The following is a 27,677-nucleotide window of genomic DNA, read 5'->3' as shown; positions in this document are numbered from 1 at the left end:
CCTTCGCCGGCTCCCGGTGCCCGCCCCGGTGCCCGCTCCGGTGCCCGCTCCGGTGCCCACCATGGCGCCGCCGTTCCCGGTCCCCTCCCGGTGCCGAGCGCGGGCGGAGGCTTTCTAGCGCGCGGCGTCACCGCTCGCTGATTGGCTGAGCGCCGCTGACGTCACGGCGCGGAATGCTGCATGGCTAATGAGGGGGCGGGGACACGCCAGGCCACGCCCCCTCTGCGCGGGGGGGATTTTTTGGCTATAGATGGGCACAGAGAGGGGACTGGGGGGGGCAGGGAGCACCCCCCGCGAGTGACGTCATCAGGGGGCATCACCCACACCCCCCCCCCACCCCCCCCCCGCACAGTGGTGGCATCTCCCGGGGCACAGCCTGGTGGGCGCAGCCCATGGGGGGTACCCTAATGGGGATACCCCACCCCGAGTGGGGACACCCCCAAAGGGGACACCTCGGTAGAGAGGACCCCCCCCGCAGTGATGGCATCTCCTGGGGCACAGCCTGGTGGGCGCAGCACACGGAGGGCACCCCAATAGGGACGACCCCCCCCGAGTGGGGTCACCCCAATGGGGACACCTTGGCAGGGGGCACGACAATGGTAGCCCCCCCCACAGGGACACCTCAATAGGGAGCAGCCTCCCCCCCTCCCCCCGCAGTGATGGCATTTCGGGGGGGCACACCCTGGTGGGCACACCCCATGGAGGGGTAGAAGGACACCTTGGTGGGGGGCACCTCAAAGGGGACAACCCCCCCCGAGTGGGGACACCCCAACGGTGGCCCCCACAGGGACACCTCAGTGAGTGCCACCCTCGTGGCAGGACCTCGTGGGGGTCGCTCCAGTGGTGTCCTTATGGGGTCACCACAGTAAGGAGCACACACACACACACACCCACCCCACCCCCAGTGCTGGCATCTCATGGGGCACACCCTGGTGGGCACAGCCCACGGTGGGCGCAGCCCATGAAGGGCACTCCGGTAGGGGCCGCCCCAAAGAGGACAACTCAGCAATGGTGTCCCCCACAGGGACACCTCAGGAGGGAGCAGCCCCCCCCGCAGTGATGGCATCTCCTGGTGGGCACAGCGCAATGGGGCATGGCCCATGCTGGGGGGGGGGGGGCACATCTCAAAGGAGGGCATCCCAGGGGGCATCCCAGGAGGGGGCACTGGGGGGGGGGGCAATCACACACCGCAGAGCCCAGAGCCAGCTCCGTCCCCTCCCCTCCTTTATTAGCCTGGGGGAGGGGACAGGGACACAGCCCCGGGAAGGCAGCAACGAGGCGGGGGGAGGGGGTGGCGGCGGTGGCATCACGGCGGCGACATTGCAGCGGTGGCATCGCGGCAGTGGCATCACAGCAGCGGTGGCATCGCGGTGGTGGCATCGCGGTGGTGGCATCACAGCGGCGGTGGCATCGCGGCAGTGGCATCACAGCGTTGCTGGCATCGCGGCGGTGGCATCACAGCAGCGGTGGCATCGCAGCCTTGCTGGCATCGCAGCCTTGCAGGCATCGCGGCGGTGGCATCGCAGCGTTGCTGGCATCGCGGTGGTGGCACCGCAGCGTTGGTGGCGTTGGCGACAGCGGCTCTGACAAAAGCATCACTCCCCCCCCCCCGCCGGAGAGGGGGACACGACCCCAACCGGGGCCTTCCCTTCTCCCCCCCCCGGTCAGCACCGGGGGGGAAGTCCTCGTGGGGGGCAAAAGGCACCAAGCAGTAACAGTCGGGGGGGGTGGGCACGGTCTGGGCACCTCCCCCCGGTGCATCTTTGGTCAGTGATGAGGTTTGGGTGTGTGGGGGGAAGGTGGTGGCATGGGGGGGAGGGGAGGCAGCAGGAGCAGCTGGGGGGGGGTCGCGGTGCTCCCCCTCCTCCTCCAGACCCCTCACCCCAATTCCCTTCCCCCCCCCCCCCGCGGTCTTCAGGCACGGTGGGGGCGGGGGTGAGGGAGGAGTCCCTTAGGGGCTGCTCCGCTCCTCCTGCAGCTCGTACCTGGAGCGGGGGGGAGAGAGGTGAGGAAGAGGGGGAAGGGAGGTGAGGAAGGAGGGGGGGAGGGCAAAGTAGCCTCCCCTCTCCCCCCATCCCCAGAGCCCCCCCCACGCCCCCAGCCCCACTCACCAGTGGCTCCCCCCCTCGGTCAGATCCACCTGCGCCAGGTCCAGGTGGAGCTGTAGGGGAGGAAAGAAGGAAAAGGAATTGGGGAGGGGGGTTCGGACCCTCCCCCTCAGACCATTCCAAGCCCCCCCCAGACCCTCTCCCCCCCGCCGGGACCCCCTCCCCAAATTACCTTCCCCAGCACCTCCTTGTCCCTGGCCATGAAGGACTGCGAGGACTTGACCTGAGCCTCCAACTTGCGGCGCGAAGCCTCCTCCAGGGGCAGGTCCCACTCGAACCTGCGGGGGGCGTCACTGAGGCTGTGCTGGGAGGGGGGGAGGGGGATGGAGACTGGGTAGGGGTCTGCGGGCCCCCTCCCCACCTCTCATTGTAGTCAGGGTTGAGGCTCTTCCTCTGCACCGAGGTCTTCCTCTTGGTGCCACGGCTGCGGTCGGGCAGCAGCACCAGGGACACGTAAGGGTCTGGCAGCTCCTTGGATGCTGGCTTCAGCCTCCTGGGGAGGGGGCACACAGGGCTCGAAGTGAGGGGGGGGGAGGTCCCCCAAGGCTGACACACACCGGGGGGGGGTCCCCTCAAAAGCTGATGGAGCTTTGAGGAGGGGACCCCAAAGCTTGGCTGGTTGGGGAGGGGTCCCTGAGGCACTTGGGCTGCTCCCAGCACTAAGCAGGAAGGAGCTGAAGGGACCTGGAGACAACTGGGGGGGGGTCCCCAAAGCTTGTGGATCTTCGAGGGGAGGACCCCTAAAACTTCTGGACCCTTGAGGGGGGACCCCCCAAAGCTTGTGGACCCTTGAGGAGGGGGACCCCAAGACTTGGCTGGTTGGGGAGGGGTCCCTGGGGTCGCCTGAGGCACTTGGGCTGCTCCCAGCACTAAGCAGGAAGGAGCTGAAAGGGACCTGGAGACAACTGGGGGGGGGGTCCCCAGAGTTATGGCCCTTTAAGGGGGGGACCCCAACTTGACACCCACCCCCCTCGCCCCCCGAGGTGACCCCCAGAGGCGGGGGGGGTCTGACCTGCAGCAGTGGACGATGGCCACAAGCTTCTGCTGGTCGCGGTGGTACCACAGCGTCAGCTGCAGGCGGCCCAGGGGGGACTCTGCGGGCTCGGGGGGGCTGCGGGGGGAGGGGGGGACGAGCTGGGGACAGCTTCCAGCCCCCCCCCCCGGGACCCCCAAAGGGATCTCATGCACACACCCCCGGGGGGGGGGGAATGTGGCACGGGGGAGGGGGTGGAAGTGACACTGGAGGAGTGGATGTGATGGTGGGGGGGGGGGATGTGACACTGGGGGGGGATGTGACGTTAGGGGGGGGTGGGTGTGACACTGGGGGGGGTAGGTGTGACATTGGGGGGGGATGGAAGTGACACTGGGGGGGGTGGGTGTGACATTGGGGGGGGGAATGTGACACGAGGGTGGGGATGTGATACGGGGGGGGGTGGATGTGACATTTGGGGGGGGTCTCTCTCTCTCTACCTGTCACCAGGATGTAGCCTCTGCCGCAGCCCCCCCCCAGCCCCACTCTCCTCGTCCCCTGGCACCTCCCTGGGCACGGGGGGGGCTGCATCCCCTGCAGCCTCTGCCTGCTGCGACACCAGGACCTGAGGGTGGCAAATGGGGTGGGGGGGTGAGGGAAAGATCTCTTCTGCCCCCTCCCCACACCTCCCCTCCCCATGCCACCCTCCATGCCCTCACTCACCCCCAGCTGTGCCCGCAGCAGGACCTGGCTGCCAGGGCCCCCCCCGGCCAGGGGCAGCCAAGAGTCGAGCAGCAGCCCCTCAGATGCCAGCAGCTGGGGCAGGGGCAGGCTGAGGGCACCCAGGGGCTGCCCCCCCTCCTCCTTCACCTGTGGGCACAGGGGTAAGGGGGGGGGGTCAGCACCCTGGCACCCTCCCCAGTGTGGGGGATGGGACCCTTACCCCAGGGGTGGGCACAGGGCACAGACCTGCAGCTCCAGGGACTCCAGGTGGGGCTGCTTGATGAGGAAGGAGAAGCCTTCATCCCACACAGGCTCCGTGCTCGGGCTGCAGGTCTGGGGTGGGCACAGCACAGGGTGAGAAAGGCTCCCCCCAGGTGCCCCCCACCACCATGGGCACAACCTGAGGAGGGGACTGTGCCAGGACTGCATCTGCTGGGTGGCATTGCACTGGGGGCACCACGACAGGGGCACCAGGAGCACACTCTGGGGGGGGCATCCTACCAGGGGCACCACAATGGGGGCACCACGATGGGGGCACTCTGAGTGGCATCCCAGCAGGGGCACCAGGACCACACCCTTTGGGTGGCATCCTACCAGGGGCACCACAATGGGGGCACCACGATGGGGGCATTCTGGGTGGCATCCCATCAGGGGCACCTCTTACCTTGGTCTTGAGGGTGACCTCTCGCACGGTCAGGCTGGCAAAGGCAGCAGGGGGCTTGGAGCCCTTCCGGAGCTGGGGATGAGGAAGGTGAGGAAGAGGATGAAGATAGTTAATAAAATGAAGATGAGGAAGATGATGAAGATGAGGAAGAGGATGAAGACAATTAAAAGAATGAAGATAATGAAGAGGAAGAAGAAGATGAAGGCAATGGATAGAATGAAGATGATGAGGAAGAGGATGAAGATGATGGTGAAGAGGGTGACCATGACCAAGATGATGATGAAGAAGATGAAGATGAAGAGGATGAAGAGGATGAAGATGAAGAGGATGAAGATAATGATGAAAATGAAGATTGAAGATGAGAAAGATAATGAAGAGGATGAAGATGATGAAGAAGATGATGAGGATGAAGATGGAGAAAGATAATGAAAAGGATGAGGATGATGCTGAAGAGGATGAGGATGATGAGGATGGAGAGGTCGCGGGGGGGCCGCGGGGGGGCGCTGCTCACCGGCAGCTCGGAGGCTCTGTCCAGGAAGACGCTGAGCAGGGCGGCAGAGAGCAGCTCCCCGCGGGCAGGCTGCAGCAGGCTGTTGGTGTGCAGCACCTGCGGGCACGGCGGGGCAGGGGTGGGCATGGCCGAGGTATGGGTGGGCATCACACGGGCAGGGGTGGGCACGGCGGGGCAGGGGTGGGCATGGCCGAGGTATGGGTGGGCATCACACGGGCAGGGGTGGGCACAGCAGGGCAGGGGTGGGCACAAGAGGGCAGGGGTGGGCATGGCCGAGGTATGGGTGGGCATCACACGGGCAGGGGTGGGCATGGCCGAGGTATGGGTGGGCATCACATGGGCAGGGGTGGGCACGGTGGGGCAGGGGTGGGCACGGCGGGGCAGGGGTGGGCATGGCTGAGGTATGGGTGGGCATCACATGGGCAGGGGTAGGCACGGTGGGGCAGGGGTGGGCACGGCGGGGCAGGGGTGGGCATCACACGGGCAGGGGTGGGCACTGGGAGGGGATTAAGTTAGGGATAGGGACTGGGGTGGGGACTGGGGTGGGGACAGGGACAAGGATGGGCACTGGGAAGCACTGGGGCAGGGACGGGTCTGGACTGGGATGAGTGAGGAATGGAGACTGGGACAAGGCTGGGGACTGGGCTGGGAGCAGGGACAGGGACTGGGAACACTTCTGCCCCCACCCTGCCCCCCCCCCCCGATCCCTCCCCTGACACCCCCAGCCCGCGGGGGGGGGGGGGGGGAAGGAGGGGTCCAGACCTGCTCCAGGAGGGCAGTGCTGGGGCAAGGATCCAACCTCTCCAGCTTCACATGGAGCCTCCCTGACTTCACCTCCTCCAGAGGCAGCCACTGGTGGGATGAGGAGGCTGAGTGAGACCCCCCCCCACGCCCCCCAGAACCAATGCAAGCCTCCCCCCCCCCCAAATCCCACCCCACTGCAGCCCCCACCCCCCAACCCCACTCCTTCCTACCTCATCCAGCACTCGGTGGCTCAGAACCCTCCTCAGGGGCACCTTGCACCTGGGGGGGCAGAAGTGAGTGAGGGGGTGGGGTGGGGACACACGACCCCCCCGGATCCCCCCCACCTTGGGACCCCTCCCCAGCAGCCACCTGCCCAGGAAGTCATCCTTGTCGATGTCCTTGTCAAAGAGGTCAAACTCCACATCCTGCCCGGGGATGTTGTCCACGATGACCTGGGGTGGGTGAGGGGTTGGCAGCAGGGGGTGAGGGGGCACAGCCCTGAAGGTCCTTTCCCACCTCCCTGCCTCAGTTTCCCTCTTCATGTAGGACCTCCCCCACAGCTGGCACGGTTGAGATGTTGGCAGCAGGGGTCAAGGGCACCTCTGAAGGTCCTTTCCCACCTCCCTGCCTCAGTTTCCCTCCTTCTGGAGACCTCTTTCCACCTGGCATGGTTGAGGTGTGAAGTTCTCTTCCCACCTCCCTGCCTCAGTTTCCCTCTTCCTGGAGGACCTCCCCCACACCTGGCACGGTCCAGACGTTGGCAGCAGGGGTCAGGGGCACCTCTGAAGGTCCTTTCCCACCTCCCTGCCTCAGTTTCCCCTCTCCCGCAGGACCCTCCCCGCCCCTGCGGGCACACCACGGCTGCATCCCTGCCGGGCGATGGGCACAGCTGGCACTCAGGCTTCCCCCCAGCCCCTCCCCCGCCCCCCGTACCTCGTAGACCTCATTCCAGCGGGGGTTGAGCTCCTCCTTCACCACTCTGCTGCGGAAGCTCCTCCCGGAGACCCTGACCCTGGCGTAGGGATCGGAGCGGCCCCGAACCATCCCCCCGAGGAAGGTGTCCTTGGCCACCAGGTCCTGAGCCTCCAGCAGGTGGATGCGCAGCACGTGCTGGGGGGCACACGCCCCGCGGGGGTGGCAAAGGGCACCGATGGGCACCGACGGGCACCAGTGAGCGCCAATAGGCACCAACGGGCACCGCCGGGCACTAATGAGCACCGATGAGCACCGATGGGCACCAGCGAGCGCTGCCGGGCACCAATGGGCACCAAAGGGAACCACTGAGCACCAGTGAGTGCTGCCAGGCACCAATGGGCACCAGTGAGCACTGCCAGGCACCAATGGGCACCAAGGGGCACCAGCGAGCGCTGCCGGGCACCAATGGGCACCAAGGGGCACCACTGAGCACCAGCGAGTGCTGCCAGGCACCAATGGGCACCAGCGAGCACTGCCAGGCACCAATGGGCACCAAGGGGCACCACTGAGCACCAGCAAGTGCTGCCAGGCACCAAGGGGCACCAGCGAGCACTGCCAGGCACCAATGGGCACCAAGGGGCACCAGCGAGCACTGCCAGGCACCAACGGGCACCAAGGGGCACCACTGAGCACCAGCGAGCGCTGCCAGGCACCAACGGGCACCAAGGGGCACCAGCGAGCACTGCCAGGCACCAATGGGCACCAAGGGGCACCACTGAGCACCAGCAAGTGCTGCCAGGCACCAAGGGGCACCAGCGAGCACTGCCAGGCACCAATGGGCACCAAGGGGCACCAGCGAGCACTGCCAGGCACCAACAGGCACCAAGGGGCACCACTGAGCACCAGCGAGCACTGCCAGGCACCAACGGGCACCAAGGGGCACCAGCAAGTGCTACCAGGCACCAATGGGCACCAATAGGTACCAGTGGGCACCAATGGGCAGTAACAGGTACCAGTGGGCACCGACAGGCATTGCCAGGCACCGATGGGCACCGACAGGTACCAATGGGCACCAATAGGCACCGCCTGGCACCACAGCCCTGCTCCTGACCTCCCCCTGCCACCCTGCCTGCCAGGGGCACCCCCAGGCTGCCCCCCAGGACCCCTCCAGCACCTCAGCCCCATCCTGCCCCCCACAAACTCCCCTGCTGCCCCCCCAGACCCTCCCCCCCAGCCCTATGGCACCTCCTGAGACCCTCCCCCACTCCCCCCCCCTCAAAACTCCTCCCAGCCCCCAGCCCTCTCCTGCCCCTCCCTCCCCTGCCCCCTCCCCCTCCCCCTCCCTCATTCCTCTCTCCAAGTCTTGCCCCCTCCCCAAATCCCTCCCCCCCCCCCAGCGATGCCCCCCCCCAAATCCTCACCTCGGTCCCAAACTGGGGGTCTGGATGGGTGTGGCTGGGCCGGGGGCTGCCAACAGTGCTGCTGGGGGGGGGCTCAGGCTGCCCTGAGGACAGGGTGGGCTGGGGGGTGGCATCCTCGGGGGCATCAAAGTAAAGCACCTGAGAGGGTTTAAGGAGTGGGTAGGGGTGGGCAGAGGGCACCAACGGGCACCAATGGGCACCAACAGGCACTAATGGGCACCAATGGTTACCAACAGGCATCACCAGGCACCAATAGGCATCAGTGGGCACTAATGGGCACCAGTGGGTACCAACAGGCATTGCCAGGCACCAATAGGCACCAGTGGGCACCAATGGGTACCAACAGGCACTGCCAGGCACCAGTGGGCACCAATGGGCACCAACAGGCACTGCCAGGCACTGCCAGGCACCAGTGGGCACCAATGGGCACCACTGGGTACCAACAGGCACTGCCAGGCACCAATGGGCACCACTGGGTACCAACAGGCACTGCCAGGCACCAGTGGGCACCACTGGGTACCAACAGGCACTGCCAGGCACCAGTGGGCACCACTGGGTACCAATGGGCACCACTGGGTACCAACAGGCACTGCCAGGCACCAGTGGGCACCACTGGGTACCAATGGGCACCACTGGGTACCAACAGGCATTGCCAGGCACTGCCAGGCACCAGTGGGCACCACTGGGTACCAACAAGCATTGCCAGGCACTGCCAGGCACCAGTGAGCCCCAACCACTGGGTGCATCGCTGGGCACCAATGGGCACCAGTGAGCACCAATGAGCTCCACCAGGCAGCGCCGGGCACCGCTGGGCACCCCCCCCCCGCCGTGCCCCCTCTGCCGCCCCCTCCTCACCCTCAGGACCAGCTTCATGTGCAGGCGGCTGCGGGGCCCTGAGCGCTGCAGCTGGAAAGGCTCCGCCAGGGTCAGCTCCGGAGCCTGCAGCAGGCGGCGCAGCGGCAGCGACAGCGACCCCAGGGAGCCCTGCCGGGGGTCGTCCTTCACCTGCCCCCCCGGAGAGACAGCGTCAGGGAGGGAGGGGGGAGAGGGGAGGGAGGGAGGGAGGAAGGGAGGGAGGAAGGGAGGGAGGAAGGGAGGGAGGAAGGGAGGGAGGGGGGAGGAAGGGAGGAAGGGAGGGAGGAAGGGAGGGAGGGGGGAGGAAGGGAGGAAGGGAGGAAGGGAGGAAGGGAGGAAGGGAGGAAGGGAGGAAGGGAGGGAGGAAGGAAGGAAGGAAGGAAGGAAGGAAGGAAGGAAGGAAGGAAGGAAGGAAGGAAGGAAGGAAGGAAGGAAGGAAGGAAGGGAGGGAGGGAGGGAGGGAGGGAGGGAGGAAAGGAGGGAGGGAGGGAGGGAGGGAGGGAGGAAGGAAGGAAGGAAGGAAGGAAGGAAGGAAGGAAGGAAGGAAGGAAGGAAGGAAGGAAGGAAGGAAGGAAGGAAGGAAGGAAGGGAGGGAGGGAGGGAGGGAGGGAGGGAGGGAGGAAAGGAGGGAGGGAGGGAGGGAGGGAGGGAGGGAGGAAGGAAGGAAGGAAGGAAGGAAGGAAGGAAGGAAGGAAGGAAGGAAGGAAGGAAGGAAGGAAGGAAGGAAGGAAGGAAGGAAGGAAGGAAGGAAGGAAGGGAGGAAGGAAGGAAGGAAGGGAGGGAGGAAGGGAGGGAGTGGAGGGAGTGGAAAAGGAGAGGGGAGGAGGGGGAAGGGAGGGGATGGAGGGGGAAAAGTGAGGAGGGGAGGGGGGAAGGGAATGAGGGGGGGACAGGGGGGAAGTAGAGAGGAAGTGGGGGGAAATGGGGAGGAAATGGGGGGGAAAGGTGAGGAGTAGAGGGGAAATGGGAGGGAAGTGGGGGGATGAGGAGGAAATGGGGGGAGAAGTAGGGGGAAAAAGAAGAGGAAATGAGGGGGAAATGGGAGGAATCAGGGGGAAATGAAGAGGAAATGAGGGGGATGATGAGGAAATGGAGACAAACAAGGGGGAAATAAAGGAGGAAATGGGGTAATGAGTAGGAAATTAAAGGGGAAATGAGGAGGAAGTGGGGGGAAACATGGGGAGAATCAGGGGGAAATGAAAAGAGGTTTGAGAGGGAGGCAAAGTAAATGGGGCTGGGATTTTGGGGGGGGGAGTGGATTGAGGTTGGGATTTGGGGGGTGTGGGGGATGGGGATGGGGGGGGGGGGACGACACACATGGAGTGGCCCAGAGCTGTGGTTTGAGGGGCTCCAGGGGGAGGAATTTTGGGGGGGGTCTCACTTGGATGTCCAGGTCCTGGTGGGCAGGGTCGTGCAGGAAGAAACGGAAAGCATCTTCCCAGACAGGGGCTGAGCTGTTGTAAACCACCTGGGAGAGGGGGCACAAGGTCAGAGAGCCCCCCCCCACTGCCTCCTCCTCCCCCCCAAACCCACCTTTATGAGACCCTCACCCCCAATTTCCCCCCCCCCCCTCCCCCCAGACTCACTTTGCTCTCTCTGGTCACATCCTGCACCGAGACCTGCACCATGGGGTTGGGCTCCTTGCCAGGCTTCTTCATCTGCATAGAAACGTGGGGAGGGGGTGAGGTCAGGATGGGGGGGGGGTCCCTAAGCCCCCCTACCCTTCACCCCAAGCCCCCCCACCCTCCCCCCAACTCACAGGCAGGTCCTCAGCCCTGTCCAGGTACACCACCAGGATGGCAGCTGAGGGGGGGTCAGGTTTGGCCACGATCGTTTGGTTCCTCTCCAAAACCTGGAGGGGGGCAGGAGGATGACAGACCCCCGGGGGTGGGGGGTGGGAGGTCATGACCTCTTCTCTCCCCCACCCCCCCCTCAGCTAGGCTGAGACCTGCCAAACTCAGCTCAGCTCTCACCTGCTCCAGTTTGGAGGCGTCGGAGGTGAGGGACAACCACTCCAGGCGCAGGTGGAGCCGACCCTGCCCCCCCTCCTGCAACGGGAACCACTGCGGGGGGGAGGCAGAGACTCAGGCAGGGCTGGGAGGGACCACGAGGAGCAGGCAGTGCCAACCTCCCTGGCATGGGCAGGGGCACTCTACCCTAGCCCAGGCTGCCCACAGCCTCACCCAGCCTGGCATGGGCAGGGGCACCCTACCCTAGCCCAGGCTGCCCACAGCCTCGCCCAGCCTGGCATGGGCAGGGGCACTCTACCCTAGCCCAGGCTGCCCACAGCCTCACCCAGCCTGGCCTCAAACCCCTCCAGGGACCTGGAGCTGCTGGAGGAGCTACAGCAGAGCCTGAGGCTGAGCAGAGGCTGCAGAACCTCCCCCACAGGGGCAGGCTGAGAGCTGAGGATGTGCAGCCAAGGGAGGAGAAGGCTCCAGGGGGACCTCAGAGCTCACCACGAACCGCCCCCCCCCTCCAAACCCCCTTAAGACACCCAACCCCCACCCCCACACCCCCCTCCAAGACCCCCAGCCCCCAACCCACCTCCTCCACCACCTGAGCCTTCAGCACCTCCCCAAAATCCAACTTCATCCTGGCAAAAGGAGGGGTTGGAGAAGGAGAGAATTGAAAGGGGGAGGGAGGGGGGGTCAGGACCCCTCCCCCCACCCCTGAGACATCACCCAGGGGGTTCAGCCCCCTCCCCCCCCACACACCTGCCCAGGAGATCATCCTGGTCTGGGTCTTTGTCAAAGAGCTCCACTTCGATCTCCTGCCCTGGCACCTCGTGCACGATGAACTGGGGAGGGGGCACTGGGTCAGCCTTGGGGGTGGGGGCACACAGAGGGCACCATGCCCACCCCTCCCCCTTCCCCCACTGGGGCTCTCCTGTTCCCTCTCCCTCCCCCATTGAGCCACTCCTGTTCCCTCTCCCTCCCTTCCTCCCCCACTGGGGCTCTCCTGTTCCCTCTCCCTCCCGCATTGAGCCACTCCTGTTCCCTCTCCCTCCCTTCCTCCCTCTTTGGGGCTCTCCTGTTCCCTCCCCCTCCCCCATTAGGGCACTTCTATTCCCTCTCCCTCCCTCATTGAGCCACTCCTGTTCCCTCTCCCTCCCTCATTGGGGCTCTCCTGTTCCCTCTCCCTCCCGCATTGAGCCACTCCTGTTCCCTCTCCCTCCCCCACTGGGGCACTCCTGCTCCTTCTCCCCTCTCCCTGGCACAGCTCAGAGGGTTCCTCCTGTGCCCTGCTGCACAGGGTAGGGGGTGGGGGGAGAGAGTGCATCACCGATTTGGGGAGGGGGTTTCTCACCTCATAAACCTCATCCCAGGTGGGGTTGAGGTTGTCATCGATCACCCTGCTGGTAGCCACTTGGGTGCCAACCCTCAGCACGGCGTAGGGGTCAGACTTGCCCTCTACCAGCCCCCCCATGAACCTGTCCTTGCAGCGCAGGTCGCGGGCACCGCGCAGGTGAACCCTCACCACCCCCTGGTGGGTAGAGAGGGTCAGCTCCGAGGGGGGTGGTGAGGGGAGAGGATCCCACACAAGAATAAACCCCTCCCCCCCCCCAGGCAACTCTTACCCGAGGGAGAGGGCACCGCAGCTGGGCAGCGTCGTGGAGGTTTGGCACCAGTGGCACCAGGAGGCGATTGGGCAGCACCAGGTAGGAGGAGATGGTGTCCATGATCATGGTGTCAGACATGGAGCTGGGAGGAAGAGGTGAGGGTGGGGTTGAAGGGTCCTGGGGGGGGGCAGTTAAATGGGGGGGGGTGGGCACGACGAGAGTGCCCCTGAGGGCTGTGCCATGGCTGGGGCAGAGGCTGACCTGAGCCCGGGGATGTCCAGCAGGTTGGTCATGCCAGTCCAGTTGATGTCCAAGGTCTGAGGTGGGAAGGGGGTTAAAGTAAGGGGGGGGGGGGGGGAGGCGGTGAGGGGGGGTTGAGGGAGGGGGTAGAGAGGCTGCTTTTGATCTGGGGAGGGGGCTTTGGGGGGCGGGGGGGGCACTCACCGGGCGCCGGATGAAGAACATGCTGAGTGCCCCCACGATGGGCACATCCCCCAGCAGGGGCTCCAGGATGATCCGCAGCATCCCGTGGAGCTGGGGGGGGGAGGGGTGGGGGTGGAGCAGTGGTCAGATGTGACCCCCCCCATCCCTCTTGCTCTTCAAAGACCCCCACCCCCCCAAAAAGGGGGCAGAATGGACCCCACCCCCGCCATGGGGACCCTGACCCCTCCCTCCCGTGCCCCAAACCCCTCCAATGGGGATCTTGACCCCGCCCGACCCCCTCCGACCCCCTCCATGGGCATCCTGACCCCTCCCCTCCCTCCCCAACCCCTCCCCACCCCGAACCCCTCCAGGGGCACTATGCCCCCCCCCTGCATCCCCTTCACTGCTCCTCAGAGACCTCCCCCCAAAATAGTGCAGCCAGGCCCCCCCTCCCCACCCCTCCCCCCTCACCTGCATCCCCTTCATTACTCCTCAAAGACCCCCCCCCAAAAATAGTGCAGCCAGGCCCCCCCTCCCCACCCCTCCCTCCTCACCTGCATTCCCTTCACTGCTCTTCAGAGACACCCCCCCCCAGAATAGAGCAGCCAGGCCCCCCCCTCCCCACCCCTCCCCCCTCACCTGCATCCCCTTCACCCCTGCCTTGCAGAAGAACTTCTTCACCTCCACATCGATCTGGACGTCTCCCACATAGCTGCCAAAGTGGGAGGCAGGAATTATTTTGAGGGGGGGGCTGCTTCACCATAACCCCCCCCCCCACGACACACACGACCCTCCCCTCACCTCCCACTGCCCCCCCACCCCCGCCCCAGAGAGCAGGGCTGAGCCCTGCAGGGCTGCTTCCAGCTCCTGACCTGATGTTGAGGTCCAGCAGGATCTGCTTCTTGTGGGTACCAGGATGGGCTCTGACCCCCAGCACCCGCAGAGGCTGGAAGGGAGGAGGTCGGGTGGGGGTGGGGGGGGTCAGCAGTGAGCTGCGGGCAGGGTGATGAGGGGAGAGGGGTGCCGAGGTGAGGGAGGGGTCTCCCCCACTTACCTTCTCCCCCATGTCCACCTTGGTGAAGGTGAAGGTCTGCAGGTGGGCGTTGGAGGCGCGGATGGCAGGGGCGATGCTCTCCACCAGCAGCTTCTCCATGTACTGCCCGAAGAAAGGCCAAGCCTGGGCCAGCACCTGCGGCACGACAGACGGACGCGGGCAGGAGGGGGCGGGGGGCGAGGGGAGGGCGGACAGGAGGACGCGGTGGGGGTGGAGGGAAGGATAGAGGTGGGAACGCGGAGGGAGGAGGGATGGGAGCGGTGGGGGTGGAGGGAAGGATGGGCAGAGGGACACAGGGCAGGGATGGGCAGGGTGGGGATGGAAAGGATGGACAGAGGGACACAGGGCAGGGATGGAGGGAAGGACAGGGGAAGGGGTGGGCACGGTGGGGATGGAGGGAAGGATGGGCAGAGGGACGGAGCAGGGATGGGCAGGGTGGGGATGGAGGGGAGGACAGAGGGACACAGTGGGGGTGGAGGGAAGGATGGGCAGAAGGACAAGGGGGAGGGATGGGCAGGGTGGGGAGGGAAAGGATGGACAGAGGGACATAGGGCAGGGATGGGCAGGGTGGGGATGGAGGGAAGGATGGGCACAGATGGAGGCAGAGAGGGATAAACGGATGCAGGGATCAAAGGCTGAGTGGATGGGGGAAGGGAAGGATGGAGGACGGAGGGATGGGTGCAGTGGTGGGAGGGGGGATGGAGAGGGGGATGCAGGGATGGGAAGAGGGCTGCAGGGATTCACGGCAAGACGCAGGGGTGCAGGGCAGGAGGCAGGGATGGAGAAGGAGCTGCAGGGCAGGGATGCAGGGCAGGAGGCAGGGATGGAGAAGGAGCTGCAGGGCAGGAGGCAGGGATGGGAAGGGGCTGCAGGGCAGGGATGCAGGGCAGGAGGCAGGGATGGGAAGGGGCTGCGGGGCAGGGATGCAGGGATGCAGGGCAGGAGGCAGGGATGGAGAAGGGGCTGCAGGGCAGGGATGCAGGGCAGGAGGCAGGGATGCAGGGCAGGAGGCAGGGATGCAGGGCAGGAGGTAGGGATGGAGAAGGAGCTGCAGGGCAGGGATGCAGGGCAGGAGGCAGGGATGGGAAGGGGCTGCGGGGCAGGGATGCAGTGATGCAGGGCAGGAGGCAGGGATGGGAAGGGGCTGCGGGGCAGGGCTGCAGGGATGCAGGGCAGGAAGCAGGGATGGGAAGGGGCTGCAGGGCAGGGATGCAGGGATGCAGGGCAGGAGGCAGGGATGGGAAGGGGCTGCGGGGCAGGGATGCAGTGATGCAGGGCAGGAGGCAGGGATGGGAAGGGGCTGCAGGGCAGGGATGCAGGGATGCAGGGCAGGAAGCAGGGATGGGAAGGGGCTGCGGGGCCCCGGGCGGACTCCTCACCTTGTTGAGCCATTCTGCCCTCTCCACGTCCGGGAAGTTCACCTGCGGGCAGAGGCAGCGGGGCCCGGGAGTGCCGTGAGGCCCGGGGGGGTTTCCGGGCAGGAACTCGGCTGCTGCCGGCACTGCCGTGCCTCAGTTTCCCCGGTCGGGTCGGGTGTGTCCGTCCCGTGTCCTCCCCCCCCATCTCGCTTCCAGCTGTGGCCAGCATCTGGCAGCAGCTCCGGTCCCTCCTTGGCCATCCCGGGAGGTCCCGGTGGAGGGGGCAGTCCCGAGAAGGAGGGTCTCGGTCCCCCGGCACTACATAGTGGGGGGGGGTTCCCGGCCCCTCCCATGCCCGCCCCAGCCTGAGGTCGGGCAGGAAACGGCCCCCCCGGGCCCGGTGAGTCACGACTCGAGCCCGGCGATGCCGGAAGGCCCCGGGCGGTACCCGGGGGGGGTAACCCTTATCGCGCGGGGGCCAGCGCGGGGCTGCGCTGCAGCATCTTGGCGGACACCGGCGGAGATCGCAGCGAAGCGGAGGAGTGCGGCGGGCAGAGGGAAGGACCCGAACCCTTCCCGGTGCCACCGCCGGGGGAGATAACGGCGCGCTGCGGCGGGCGGGCCCCCTCTTACCCATGCCGTTAGCTCCCCGCGGGCCGCGCCCAGCCCCGCGGCAGCGGCGGCTCTGACAGCTGCTTCCTCGTCCCGTTGCAGGCGGGCGGCCAACTGCATCCCGCGCTCCCGGGCTTGCCGCCGCCGCCGCCAACCGGCGTAAAGGGCCAGGGCCAGCACCACGGCGCCGGCCCCCAGCCCCAGCAGCCCAGCCGCGTAGGCAGGCAGCGCCCACAGCAGCCGCCGCCCCAGTGCCCCCAGCGCCGCCAGCCCCGGGCCCCGCCGCTCCATCCCGGGGCCGCTGCCGCCGCCGCTCCGCCGTGCCCTGCCCCTCCCACCGCGGGGCGGGGCCTCGCTGGTAAGGCCACGCCCCTCCCCGCTCGGTTGGGCGGGGCCGAGGCGGAGGGGGCTCGCTGGATGGGGCGGGGCCTCGCGAGTTAAGCCCCGCCCCAGGTAGCGCCCCAATGGTGAAGCCCCCTCGGAGGCTACGCCCCCAAGGCACTGATGGACGGGATGCCAGCGAGGGGCGTGGCCACCGAGCTGATGGGCGGAGCCTGCCGCCCGCGCCCGCAGCAGGGTCCTGCCGCCCACCCGTCCGCACCCGTCCCGGTCCCGGTCCCCACCTTGCCGCCCCCCGCCCCGCCGTGCCCCGAGAGCGTTCGCCGCAGACTTTTCTGGCTTTTTAATAGCTGAAAACGTTACAGGGCTCGGGGGAGCCGCGGCCCCGGCGCTGCCCTCCCCCTCCCCACAGCACACACCCGGGACATGGCCCCGGCCCGACACAAAGTCGCCGGGGGAACGGGGTGGGGGGGGGGAGGCCGCGTCCGTAAGCAGGAGCATCCCCAGCACCCCCCAGCCCCGGGAGGTTTTACCGGCAGCTCCCCACCGTGGGGCAGGTGCCAGGCTGAGGCATCAAGTCCTGAGTGGGGTTGATACCCACCCTTCTCCTTGCTCCAAGCAAGACCCCCCCCCGCCCCGCCTCGGGCTGGGGAGGGTCCATCCCATCCTCCTCCTCCTCCTCTTCGTCCTCCTACCGCATCCCCCAGAGGCTCAGTTTGGCAGTGGGTGGGGGTTGGGGGCGTGGAGACGTCAGTGGGGCATGGCTGTGATCCTCATGCTCTGGGAGGCGATGGGGTAGGTGACCATGGGGGTGGTGGCATGGCTCATGGTGATGCCCCCTAGCGGCTGCGCCATGGAAACGGCTACCGGCGCCACCGACACCGCCACGGGAGCCATGGAAACCGGAGGCGCCATCCCCTGGGCGATGGTTTGAGCCAGAGCGGCCGAGAGCGGAGTGATCTCAGGGTTCATAGGGGGCGCAGCGTTGGCAGGAGGAGCAGCCTGAGCCCCTGCGGGCGCCACCAGGTCCTGCGTGGACACAGGCCGCGGCTGCAGGGCCTGGCTGCTGAGGGTGGTGTGAGTTTGGGCGATGCTGTGGTTGTAGTTGGTGACGGTGCCCACGGTGGGGGCCAGAGTCTGCTCGGTGGCCGTGGCGGTGGAGCTGAGGGTCATCACCTTGGCCTGGTTACGGAACTGAGCGTTCTGCTCCAGCAGCACCTCGTTGGTGGCCAGCAGGTTGCTGACCTGCTTCTTGAGGTCCTCCACTCGCTTCCTCAGCATCACATTCTCCTCCTCCAGCAGCCTGTACTCCACCGAGCGCGCCCCGCCGAAGCCGTACTCGTAAGCCTCGAAGTGCAGCCCCTCCCCGCTCCCCACCCCGCCCCCACCCCGCCGCCGCTTCAGCACCGGCGGCTCGTGGTGGTGGTGAAGGTGGTGGTGGTGATGGTGGTGATCGTCGTAACGATCCGGGTCGTAAATGGCATCGTAAGGGTCGTAGCGCCGCCCGGCGGCGACGATGCCCTGCTCGCGGGACGCCAACCCCCGGCCCTCGTACTCGTAGTCCCTCTGCAGGTGCTGGAACTTGCACTTCGCCCCCCGCTGGCAGTCGCCCTTCAAGAAGTCCCTGCAGATGGGAACCTCCTCCTTGCTGTTGGGCAGATCGGCGGGGGAGAGGCCCAGGCCGGCGGCCACCTTCTGGCGGAGGCGCGGGGGCAGCTCGCCGGTTTTCTTGTAGCAGTCCTCGTCCTCCTTGGTGCCGTGGATGAAGCGGCAGTTGAGGCGGACGCACTCCTTGTTCTGGAAGTCGTGGCAGAAGATGAACTCGTTCTTGCGCACGCCCAGGTTGGTGACCTCGCTCATGTCCGGGTGCCGGAACCGGCAGCGCTTCCCTCGCTTGCAGACGTTGCGCAGGAAGTCCCTGCAGATGTCGTCGGCGTTGGCCCCGACCTCATCCCCGCTGCTGCTGTTGTTGTAGCTGTCGCGATCGGGCATCTTCGCCGCCGCCGCCGCCGCCGCCGCTGTCGTTATGGCCGCGGGGCTGCCGGGCGCTGAGGGAGGGAGGGAGGGAGGGAGGGAGGGTGAGGGAGAGAGCTGGGAGCGAGTTCGGGGTAAGGGCAATGGAACTGGAGCAGGGCTGGGAGGTGCCGTGCGGCTCCCCGGGGGGACTCTGACCCGGGGTCGGTGGCGACTGCGGAGCCCCCGAGGGCAGCCCCGAGTGGCTCTGCCCCGGTGCCGGCGAGGCTGTAGCAGCTCTGAGTCCCGAGGGCAGCCCCGGGTGGCTCTGCCCCGGTGCCGGCGAGGCTGTAGCAGCTCTGAGTCCCGAGGGCAGCCCCGGGTGGCTCTGCCCTGGGTGGCTCTGCCCCGGGTGGCTCTGGCGGCTCTGGCGCCCCCGAGGGCAGCTCCTTCGGCCGCTTTCCGCCGCTGCCGTCAGCGAGCGCGGCCCGGGCGGGCTGCCGGGACTCGGCTGCCACCGGAGCTCGACGTTGAGAGATTCCCACCCACGGCGGCGCCGCTGGGGTCGCACCGGGACGGCGGAGGGGGCGCGGCCCCGTCACGGGGTCTCCATAGCAACCGCCCCGCAGGGTCCGGGCAGCTCCGGTGGCGGCAGGGCCGGAGCGGGGAGGACACCGCAGAGATCCCGAGGCGGCGGAGCGGAGCCTACCCCGGGAGCGGCGAGACTCGGCCGGGGCAGGCCCAGCCCCGGTGCGGCCTGGCCCAGACTCACCCAACCGCGGCCTCCTCGCGGCTCCTCCGGCGCCAACAATGAGCGACCCCTTCCGGCCCCGCTCTGCGCCGCGCCGGAAGCTCTCAATGGTGCTTCCGGGTCGGCCCGGAAGGAGCGGCGTTACTTCCTCCCGGCGTGCAACGCGCCAGGTGCCGTCCCTCCTCGTTACGTCATCACCGTGCGCCTCCGGTTAGGCGCTGCCCGCGGGCTCCCCACGCCGCACCGGGAGCTTTAGGTGCCGCCGGTACCAGCTCCACCGGGCAAGGTCGCTCCTCAGGCGGCTCCGGCACCGCCCGGCGGTCGCCGTGCCAGGATCTGGTCCTGCTCTCCGTTACCGGAGAACTCTCCACCCGGTCCTAGCCCGGAACCGGAGGGGCACTTCATTACCGGAGCGCTACGCCCGGATCCCAGCCTCCCGTTCTCAAATCCAACCACCGTTACCGGAGTAACCTCCTCAATCCCAGCCCCGTTATGAGAGAATGCTCCCAGCCCGAGCCGGAGCCTTCCGTTACCGGACACCCTCCCCCCGCGCTCAGTCTCGTTACGGACGGGATCCCCTCCCACCAGCCAGCCCCAGACAGCCGTTACCGGAGAACTCCTCCGCCTTGGCCGCTCCCGGTGGCTCCCAGTCTCCTGTCACCAGAGAACCCCTCCGGTCCCAAACCTCGTTACCGGATACCCTCCCCCAGCCGGTCCCGGAGGCACCACACCGAGTCCTAACAACATCGCTTTTATTCGCGGCACGACAGCGGCCGCAGAGCACGGCACGGGGCCGGCGCGGCGGCTCCTCCCGGCAGCACCGAGCTCCCTCCCCGGTGGCAGCGGCGATCCTGCGCTCCGGTCCCGCTCAGCTCCGCGGCGGAGCCTACTTGGACCTCTGCCTCATCTTCCTCCTCTTGCGCTTCAGCCTACGGGAGAGAGCAGCAGCGCTCAGGCACCGGCCCCGGCCCCGCGCCGAGGCCCCGGGCAGCAGCTGGGCCCCGTTCCCTTCCCCAGGCGGGGCAGGACCGGCGGGCGGCGGCCCCGGGGGGGCTCCACGTACCTGCGCATCCGCTTCTTGCGCCACTGCGGGGAAGAGACAAGAGAGAACCTCCGTTAGCGGCGGCACGGGGAGAGCGGGAGCCGTTACCGCCGGCCGTGGGGCCGCTTGGGTGTCGTTAGTCCCCCGGTACGCGGGGGCTGGGAGCTGCGTTCGGGCCGGTAACAGCGGTCCCGGGGCCGGTAACGGCGGTCCCGGGGCCGCAGCTCCGCTCTGTGTCCTCCTCAAAGCCCAGACCCGCTCCGGGTCTCCCCCGCGGCCCCACTCAGGCACCGAGACTTTGTCCCCTCCACTCCCTACCCACCGAGGACCCTAACGGCGCTTCTGCCCCCGGCCGCGCTCCCCGTCCCGGTCCCACGGAAGCTTCCCGGCGGCTGCCCCCGGAACGCTCCCGCCCGGAGCCGGCCCCGGCCCGGGGCAGCCATTGCCGGGGATGCACTCCCGGGGAGGCAGGAAGCGCCATCGGCCGCTGCCGCCGCTCACCTTGGCCCTCATGGCGGCGCCGATTCACCTCCCTCGCTCCCGGCGGTCAGGCGGCGGCGGATGGCGGCGGATGGCGGCGGATGGCGGCGGATGGAGGCTGCCGGCGGCGGCGGCGCCAAGATGGCAGCGCGGCCCAGAGAGGCCTCCCCGCGGCGCCGAGGCCTATTTATAGGGCGGCGCTGGAGGCCACGCCCCCGCGGCGCGGGGCACGCCGGGAGCCGTAGTCCGCGGCGCGGTGCATGCTGGGAGCCGCCCGGCGCCATCTTGGGCGGGGAAGGGCCCCGGGGCCGGTCCCGAGCGCCCCCTGGCGGCGGCAGCGGAAATGACCTCCGCGAGCGGCGCCGCAGGGCCTGGGGCAGGCTCCGAGCGAAAGGGAACAGAGGGGGGGGGAGGGGAGGGGAGAGAATGGAGCTGGGGCAGGGGAGGGCTGAACCGGCTCAGGCTGCAGAGAGCTCTGAGCTGCTCCTGCCCTGCCCTGCCCTGCCCACCAGAGCCTGGCACTCAGTGCCCCCAGCCAGCCTTGGCTGCAGCACCCCCAGCCATGGGCACTGCACCCCCTCCCTGGGCAGCCCAGCCCAGTGCCAATCACTCTCTGCCAACAGCTTCCTCCTCACACCCAGCCTGACCCTGCCCTGCCACAGCTTCAGGCTGTGCCCTCTTCTTCTGGCCCTGGGGGCCTGGCAGCAGAGCCCAACCCCAGCTGGGCACAGCCTCCCTGCAGGCAGCTGCAGGCAGCAATCAGCTCTGCCCTGGCACCCTCCTCTGTGCCAGGCTGCACCCCCCCAGCTCCCTCAGCCTCTCCTCACAGGGCTCTGCCCCCTCCCCAGCCTTGCTGCCCTGCTCTGGGCACCTTCCAGCACCTCAACCTCTCTCTGCAGTGCAGGAGCCCAGAGCTGGGCACAGCACTCCAGGGGTGCCCTGAGCAGTGCCAGCACAGGGGCACAAGGACTGCCCTGCTCCTGCTGCCCACACTGCTCCTCAGCCAGCCCAGGCTGCCCCTGGCTCTGCTGCCCACCTGGGCACACTGCTGCCTCCTCTGCAGCTGCCACCCAGCACCCCCAGGGCCCTCTCTGCCTGCCTGCTCTCAGCCACTCTGTGCCCAGCCTGTGCCACTGTGGCCAAAGGGCAGAGCCTGGCACTGGCACTGGTTCAGTCTCATCCCCTTGGCCTGTGCCCACCCAGCCAGCCTGGCAAGGTGCCCCTGCAGGGCTCTGCTGCCCTCCAACACCTCCCCCCCTGCCCCTAGCTCGGTGCCAGCTGCACACTGGAGGAGGAACTGGGGGGGGGGGGGGAGGTCTGCAGCAGCTGCCAGGAGCCCCCTGGGGGGGGGGAGTTTGGTTGAGCTGAGACCCAACAGTGCCAGGTTGGAGTTTGGCTCTTTGGGGGGGGGAGGAGGAGGAGGAGGGAGGAAGAAATTCAAATTTGTTGTTGGTTTTATTAATTTGGGGGGGGGGGGGGGAGGGGGGAGGGAGGTTTAAAAAGGCTGAGTTGGAGTTTGGCTGCTACAGATGGGAGGGGCCCTGGGGGGGTCCTCTCAGTCCCCAGCTTCGTTTTCCTCTCCTGCCTCTCCTGTGGTTGCGTTTTCTGCGTTCTTGGAGGCCTGCAGCAGGGGGAGAGGGAGAGAAGGAGGAGAAGGGAGGGGTTAGGAGAGATGGAGGAGGTGGGGGGGGAGGGGGGAGGATGGATGAGGGGGAAGGAGAGAGGAGGGAGGGGGATGGAAAGAGGAGGAGGAGGAGAAGGAGGAGGATGGAGAGAGAGGGAGGATGGAAGGAGAAAGGAGGGGGATGGAGGATGGAAAGAGGAGAAGGAGGAGGGGAGGATGGAGTGGGGGGGAGGGAGAGGGAGAATGGAAGGGAGGGGGATGGAGGGGAGGGGGAGGATGGAGAGAGAGGGAGGATGGAGAGAGAGGGAGGACAGAGAGAGAGGGAGGATAGAGAGGGAGGATAGAGAGAGGGAGGATGGAGAGAGAGGGAGGATGGAGAGAGAGGGAGGATGGAGAGAGAGGGAGGATGGAGAGAGAGGGAGGATGGAGAGAGAGGGAGGATGGAGAGAGAGGGAGGATGGAGAGAGAGGGAGGATGGAAGAAGGATGGGAGGATGGAAGGAGGATGGGAGGATGGAAGGAGGATGGGAGGATGGAAGGAGGATGGGAGGATGGAGGGGGGAGAGGGTGATGGAGAGGGAGGATGGAAGGGAGGGGGATGGAGAGGGAGGATGGAAGGGGGAAAGGGATGGGGGAGAGGAGGATGGGGGGAGGGGGAAGGGGAGAGGAGGGGGAAGATGGATGAGGATATGGAGGGAAGAGCAAGGGGATGGAGCAAAGGAGGAGGAGGAGGATGGAGGGGGGAAGGAAGGAGAGAGGAAGGAGAGATGGAGTGGGGGATGGAGGGAGGAGGAGTTGGAGCGAGGGCTTGAGTAAGGTGGGGGGGAGGGAGGATGAGGAGCAGCCAGGGGGAGGGAGGATGAGGAGCAGCCAGGGGGAGGGAGGATGAGGAGCAGCCAGGGGGAGGGAGTGAGGAGCAGCCAGGGGGAGGGAGGATGAGGAGCAGCCAGGGGGAGGGAGGATGAGGAGCAGCCAGGGGGAGGGCTGGAGGTGGAGTTGACTCTTCCGAGAGGTCCAAACCCTCCTTGTTCCTCTGGGCCAACCTTGCCCTTCTCACCCAACCCATCCTGCTCCTGCCAGGCCCATGGGTGCCACCTGCCCCCCCCCGGGTGCCACCTGCCCCCCCCCGGGTGCCCCCCAGGTCCCTTTACCTTCTTTTTCTTCTTTTTCTGAGTCTTCCTACTCGCAGAACTCTGTAGAAGGGCCTGGGGAGAGGGAGGGAAGGTGAAGGAGAGGGCAGAGGAGAGCCCAGGGGGCAGGGGAGGGAGGGAGGGAGAGGAGCAGCAGTGAAGTGGGAAGGGAAGGGAGAGGGAAGGGAGCACAAAGGGGAGGGGGGGGAAGGGGGCACAAAGGGGAGGGGGGGGAAGGGGGCACAAAGGGGAGGGGGCACAAAGGGGAGAGGGCACAAAGGGGAAGGGGCACAAAGGGGAGAGGGAAGGGAGCACAAAGGGGAGGGGGCACAAAGGGGAGGGGGGAAAGGGGGCACAAAGGGGAAGGGGCACAAAGGGGAGAGGGCACAAAGGGGAGGGGGGGAAGGGGCACAAAGGGGAGGGGGGGAAGGGGCACAAAGGGGAGGGGGCACAAAGGGGAGGGGGGCAAGGGGCACGAACAGGGCACAGAGCCCCAGGAAGCAGAGCCAGGCTGGTGGCTGAGTCCTGCTGGGCACCAAGCTGGGCACACCTCAGCCCCTGCCGAGCTCTGCAGCCTCCCTGGCAGCTCAGGCTGTGCCCTGCCCTGCCCCCAGGGCCGCTCCTCCCCCTCCCTTCCCCCTGCCCCGGGCGCTGGGTGGGCACAGCCCCCGCGGGGCCTCTGGCGCCCCCTGGCGCTCACCTTCAGCTCTGCATCCTGCACCTCGAAGTCGGAGCGGTAGAGGTCAGGCTCGAAGGGGCCGCAGGTGATCCGCATGGGGCCGTTGGGCATCAGCAGCACCGTGAACTTGAACTGGGCCACGAACTCCCCTGCGGGCACAGCGGGCACCGGGCCTCAGGGGCACCCCCCGGGCTGCTGGGGCCTGCAGGGGCACCCCCCCGGGCAGAAAGGGGCTGCAGGGGCACCAACTGGGAACAGAGGGGCTGCAGGGGCACCAACTGGGCAGAGAGGGGGTGCAGGGGCACCAACTGGGCAGAGAGGGGCTGCAGGGGCACCCCCTGGGCAGAGAGGGGCTGCAGGGGCACCCCCTGGGCAGAGAGGGGCTGCAGGGGCACCAACTGGGCAGAGAGGGGCTGCAGGGGCACCCCCCCGGGCAGAGAGGGGCTGCAGGGCACCCCCGGGCTGCTGGGGCTGCAGGGGCACCAACTGGGCAGAGAGGGGCTGCAGGGGCACCAACTGGGAACAGAGGGGCTGCAGGGGCACCAACTGGGCAGAGAGGGGCTGCAGGGGCACCAACTGGGCAAAGAGAGGCTGCAGGGGCACCAACTGGGCAGAGAGGGGCTGCAGGGGCACCCCCTGGGCAGAGAGGGGCTGCAGGGGCACCCCCTGGGCAGAGAGGGGCTGCAGGGGCACCAACTGGGAACAGAAGGGTGGCAGGGGCACCAACTGGGCAGAGAGGGGCTGCAGGGGCACCAACTGGGCAGAGAGGGGCTGCAAGGGCACCAATTGGGCAGAGAGGGGCTGCAAGGGCACCCAGCAGGCTGACAGGGCCTTTAGGGGCACCCAGCAGGCAGGTGGGAGCTTCCAGTGCCCACTGCCCTCTGCCAGCCCCCTCAGCCCCCAACCCTTCCCCTCCCCCTCAGGGGCACTGCGACGACTCCGACCCAAGCTGAGGTGCCAGGGCAGGGGCAGGGAATGCCCTTGCAGAGGGCACCTCTGGGGCTTGTGGAGCAGGACAGCCCTGCCCATGCCCATCCCCATGCCCTGTGCCCACCTTCCTTCTCGTAGAGGACGTTGAAGGGCTGCAGCAGCTCGTGCTTGGCACACTCCACCACCCCCATCCTGGCCTTCTTCTCGTCCTCGAACGCCCTGCGGGGGGCACAGTGCCAGGCCTGAGCCTGCAGCCCCTGCCCGGTGCCAACCCTGCAGGGCAGGGCTCACCCTCCAGGCACCCAAGCCCTTCACCCCTCTGGGCAGCCGTGGGGCTGGCAGGAGCCCGCTGGGGGCAGTGTGGGCACCTGAGGGTGAAGGGCATGGTGTCGAAGCGCCGCTCCACCTCGCTGAAGAAGGCTCTGGAGGTCTTCATCTTCAGCCCATACTGCTTGGAGGGATCCCTCTTGTAGATGGTGGTTCTCTGCCCTGCGTCCTTGGCCTGCCAGGCAGGAAGGCAGCTGAGGGAGAGGGCAGCTGAGAGGGTAGGGAGAGGGCGAAGGGGGAGTGGGAGGGCAGGGGGAGGGCAGCTGAGAGGGTAGGGAGAGGGCAAAGGGGGAGTGGGAGGGCAGGGGGAGGGCAGCTGAGAGGGTAGGGAGAGGGCAAAGGGGGAGTGGGAGGGCAGGGGGAGGGCAGCTGAGAGGGTAGGGAGAGGGCAAAGGGGGAGTGGGAGGGCAGGGGGAGAAGGAGGCAGCAGGAAGGAGAGCAGGAGACAGCAGGAAAGGAGGGGAGGAAAAGCAGGAGCAGGAAGGGGAGCAGGAAGGGGAGCAGGAAGGGGAGCAGGAAGGGGAGCAGGAAGGGGAGCAGGAAGGGGAGCAGGAAGGGGAGCAGGAAGGGGAGCAGGAAGGGGAGCAGGAGGCAGGGAGGGGAGGCAGAGCAGGGGGCAGAAGGAAGGGGAGCAGGAGGCAGGAACTGGCAGGAGGAAGCAGGCAGGAGGCAGCAGGCAGCAGGCAGCAGGCAGGAGGCAGGAGGCAGCAGGCAGCAGGCAGGAGGCAGCAGGCAGCAGGCAGCATCAGGAAGGGCAGCAGGCAGGAGGCAGCAGGCAGGAGGCAGGAGGCAGGAGGCAGCAGGAGGCAGCAGGAGGATGCAGGAAGCAGCAGGCAGGAGGCAGCAGGCAGCAGGCAGCAGGCAGCAGGCAGCAGGCAGCAGGCAGCAGGCAGCAGGCAGCAGGCAGCAGGCAGGAGGCAGCAGGCAGGAGGCAGCAGGCAGGAGGCAGCAGGCAGCAGGCAGCAGGCAGCAGGCAGCAGGCAGCAGGCAGGAGGCAGCAGGCAGGAGGCAGCAGGCAGCAGGCAGGAGGCAGGAGGCAGCAGGCAGCAGGCAGCAGGCAGCAGGCAGCAGGCAGGAGGCAGCAGGCAGCAGGCAGCAGGCAGCAGGCAGCAGGCAGCAGGCAGCAGGCAGCTCTGACCTTGCCCTCCCCACTGCTGACGAGGACATCGACAGCATAAACCTCGTGGACCTCAAACTCTGCCTTCTCGTGATCCTTCCTGGGGGGGGCAGAACCTTGCTGAGGCCTGAGGTGGGCAAAGAGCAGCCAAAGCCTCCCCCCAGCCCCACGCTGAGCTCTGAGCCCCCAGCAGGGCACAGGAGGGGCTGAGGAGGGCAAAAGGTGGTGGAGGAGAGGCAGGGGCTGGAGGTGCCAAAGGCTCCTCCTGGCCACGGTGAGGGGCAGAGACCCCCAGGGAAGGCTGAGGAGACCTCAGCAGCAGCTCTTGGAACTTGAGCTCATGTCCCAGCTTGGCCAAGAGCTCAACCACCCCAGGGCCAGCAGCACCCCAGGGCCAGCAGCACCCCAGGGCCAGCAGCACCCCAGGGCCAGCAGCACCCCAGGGCCAGCAGCACCCCAGGGCCAGCAGCACCCAGCCCTGAAGCCCCCAGCCCAGACCCTTCCAGCCCTGAACTTCCCAACCCAAACCCAACCCTGAAGCCCCCAGCCCCGAGCTGCTGGAAGGCAGTGAAGGTCCCCACCCACCTCCCACCCCCCTTCCAGCTGCTCACCCTCCTGCCTGCTGGCAGGCAGAGCTCAGGAGCTGCTGGCAGAGCTCAGGAGCTGCTGGCAGAGCTCAGGAGCTGCAGGCAGAGCTCAGGAGCTGCAGGCAGAGCTCAGGAGCTGCTGGCAGAGCTGCAGCTGCCCCAACCCCCCCTGCCCCTGCAGCTGGCAGCTTCTCCCTGCCCCTCCAACCAGCACAGCTCAGGAAACCTCCTCCCCCCACTCCCAACCTCTCTCAGCCACCCCCAGGGAGAAATGCCAAGAGGTGGAGGAGGGAGGGGAAGGGTCAGCAAGGTCTGAATCACCCCCAGGGAGCAGGGGGGACCCTCCCCAGGGCACAGCAGCCCCCCGGGGGGGGGAGGAGCTCACTTCTGCTGGTCTGTGGGGTTCTGGATGATGGTTTTCTCCCCGTCGATGATGTGCTGCTTGAGCTGGTGGGACAGCATCCCTGTGTGAGGAGCAGATGGGCACAGCCTGGAGATGCCAGCACCTGCCAGGCCTCCTGGGCACCTCTGCTGGCCTCCCCCCTGCCCACTTTGAAGCAGGATTAAAGCTCAGCAGGGTCCTGAGCCCACCCCCAGCGTTGCTCCTCCTCTGGCGGCAGCTTAGAAAGGTGCCAGGGGCTGGGGCTGGGCTCAGTTGCTCAGGGGTGGGCAAGGAGAGGGCAGGGGGCACAAAGTGGCACCCAGGAGGTGCCACCTGAGCAAGGAGCAGAAGCTTGTCTGGTGTGAGGCTGCTGGAGGCCTGCAGCAGCTGCCCAGGGAGGCTGTGGAGGGCACAGCT

At 67.4% G+C, this 27,677-nt stretch overlaps 3 protein-coding genes across 3 annotated transcripts; all 3 read right to left on the bottom strand.

Annotated features, from left to right (window-relative positions):
* Window positions 1-1,201: 1,201 nt before the first annotated feature.
* Window positions 1,202-16,330, bottom strand: ESYT1 (extended synaptotagmin 1). The gene is made up of 31 exons (XM_064141307.1): window positions 15,942-16,330; window positions 15,330-15,371; window positions 13,951-14,085; window positions 13,769-13,842; window positions 13,536-13,608; window positions 12,918-13,007; window positions 12,735-12,790; window positions 12,492-12,615; window positions 12,221-12,397; window positions 11,629-11,711; window positions 11,459-11,507; window positions 10,885-10,974; window positions 10,671-10,763; window positions 10,498-10,569; window positions 10,293-10,379; window positions 8,912-9,061; window positions 8,057-8,194; window positions 6,654-6,830; window positions 6,090-6,172; window positions 5,951-5,999; window positions 5,739-5,828; window positions 4,977-5,072; window positions 4,466-4,537; window positions 4,048-4,134; window positions 3,802-3,948; window positions 3,579-3,703; window positions 3,121-3,219; window positions 2,470-2,601; window positions 2,281-2,386; window positions 2,112-2,161; window positions 1,202-1,985 (listed from the first exon to the last, which is right to left on the bottom strand). Exons 1-31 carry the CDS (start codon window positions 16,209-16,211, stop codon window positions 1,952-1,954), a joined length of 3,150 nt encoding a protein of 1,049 aa, XP_063997377.1. The 5' UTR covers window positions 16,212-16,330; the 3' UTR covers window positions 1,202-1,951.
* Window positions 16,331-16,587: 257 nt separating this feature from the next.
* On the bottom strand, window positions 16,588-19,068 carry ZC3H10 (zinc finger CCCH-type containing 10). The gene is made up of 2 exons (XM_064141308.1): window positions 18,985-19,068; window positions 16,588-18,307 (listed from the first exon to the last, which is right to left on the bottom strand). The coding sequence occupies exon 2, from the start codon at window positions 18,249-18,251 to the stop codon at window positions 17,010-17,012; it is 1,242 nt and encodes a 413-aa protein (XP_063997378.1). The 5' UTR covers window positions 18,252-18,307; window positions 18,985-19,068; the 3' UTR covers window positions 16,588-17,009.
* A 2,853-nt stretch (window positions 19,069-21,921) lies between these two features.
* On the bottom strand, window positions 21,922-27,364 carry PA2G4 (proliferation-associated 2G4). Its single transcript, XM_064141306.1, has 7 exons — window positions 27,264-27,364; window positions 26,313-26,391; window positions 25,216-25,349; window positions 24,972-25,066; window positions 23,939-24,066; window positions 23,260-23,313; window positions 21,922-22,106 (listed from the first exon to the last, which is right to left on the bottom strand). Exons 1-7 carry the CDS (start codon window positions 27,338-27,340, stop codon window positions 22,041-22,043), a joined length of 633 nt encoding a protein of 210 aa, XP_063997376.1. The 5' UTR covers window positions 27,341-27,364; the 3' UTR covers window positions 21,922-22,040.
* Window positions 27,365-27,677: the final 313 nt, after the last annotated feature.

Source organism: Pogoniulus pusillus, unplaced genomic scaffold (genome assembly GCF_015220805.1).
Source record: "Pogoniulus pusillus isolate bPogPus1 unplaced genomic scaffold, bPogPus1.pri scaffold_243_arrow_ctg1, whole genome shotgun sequence".
NCBI lineage: Eukaryota > Metazoa > Chordata > Aves > Piciformes > Lybiidae > Pogoniulus > Pogoniulus pusillus.
The sequence above is the reverse complement of the archived record's forward strand: the minus strand, read 5'-3'. Positions and strand labels throughout refer to the sequence as shown.

What these genes read in the sequence shown, in the direction of transcription:
- PA2G4 (XM_064141306.1), bottom strand. Translation starts at nt 27,340, where the DNA reads ATGCTGTCCCACCAGCTCAAGCAGCACATCATCGACGGGGAGAAAACC. An exon ending in AACCCCACAGACCAGCAGAA is followed by an intron (nt 26,392 to 27,263) that starts GTGAGCTCCTCC and finishes TGCCCCCCCCAG; the next exon opens with GAAGGATCACGAGAAGGCAG. An exon ending in CGTCCTCTACGAGAAGGAAG is followed by an intron (nt 24,067 to 24,971) that starts GTGGGCACAGGG and finishes CTGTGCCCGCAG; the next exon opens with GGGAGTTCGTGGCCCAGTTC.
- ZC3H10 (XM_064141308.1), bottom strand. Translation starts at nt 18,251, where the DNA reads ATGCCCGATCGCGACAGCTACAACAACAGCAGCAGCGGGGATGAGGTC.
- ESYT1 (XM_064141307.1), bottom strand. Translation starts at nt 16,211, where the DNA reads ATGGAGCGGCGGGGCCCGGGGCTGGCGGCGCTGGGGGCACTGGGGCGG. An exon ending in GCTGGAATGAGGTCTACGAG is followed by an intron (nt 6,173 to 6,653) that starts GTACGGGGGGCG and finishes CACCCACCCCAG; the next exon opens with GTCATCGTGGACAACATCCC. An exon ending in ACCGAGGGGGGGAGCCACTG is followed by an intron (nt 1,986 to 2,111) that starts GTGAGTGGGGCT and finishes CCCCCGCTCCAG; the next exon opens with GTACGAGCTGCAGGAGGAGC.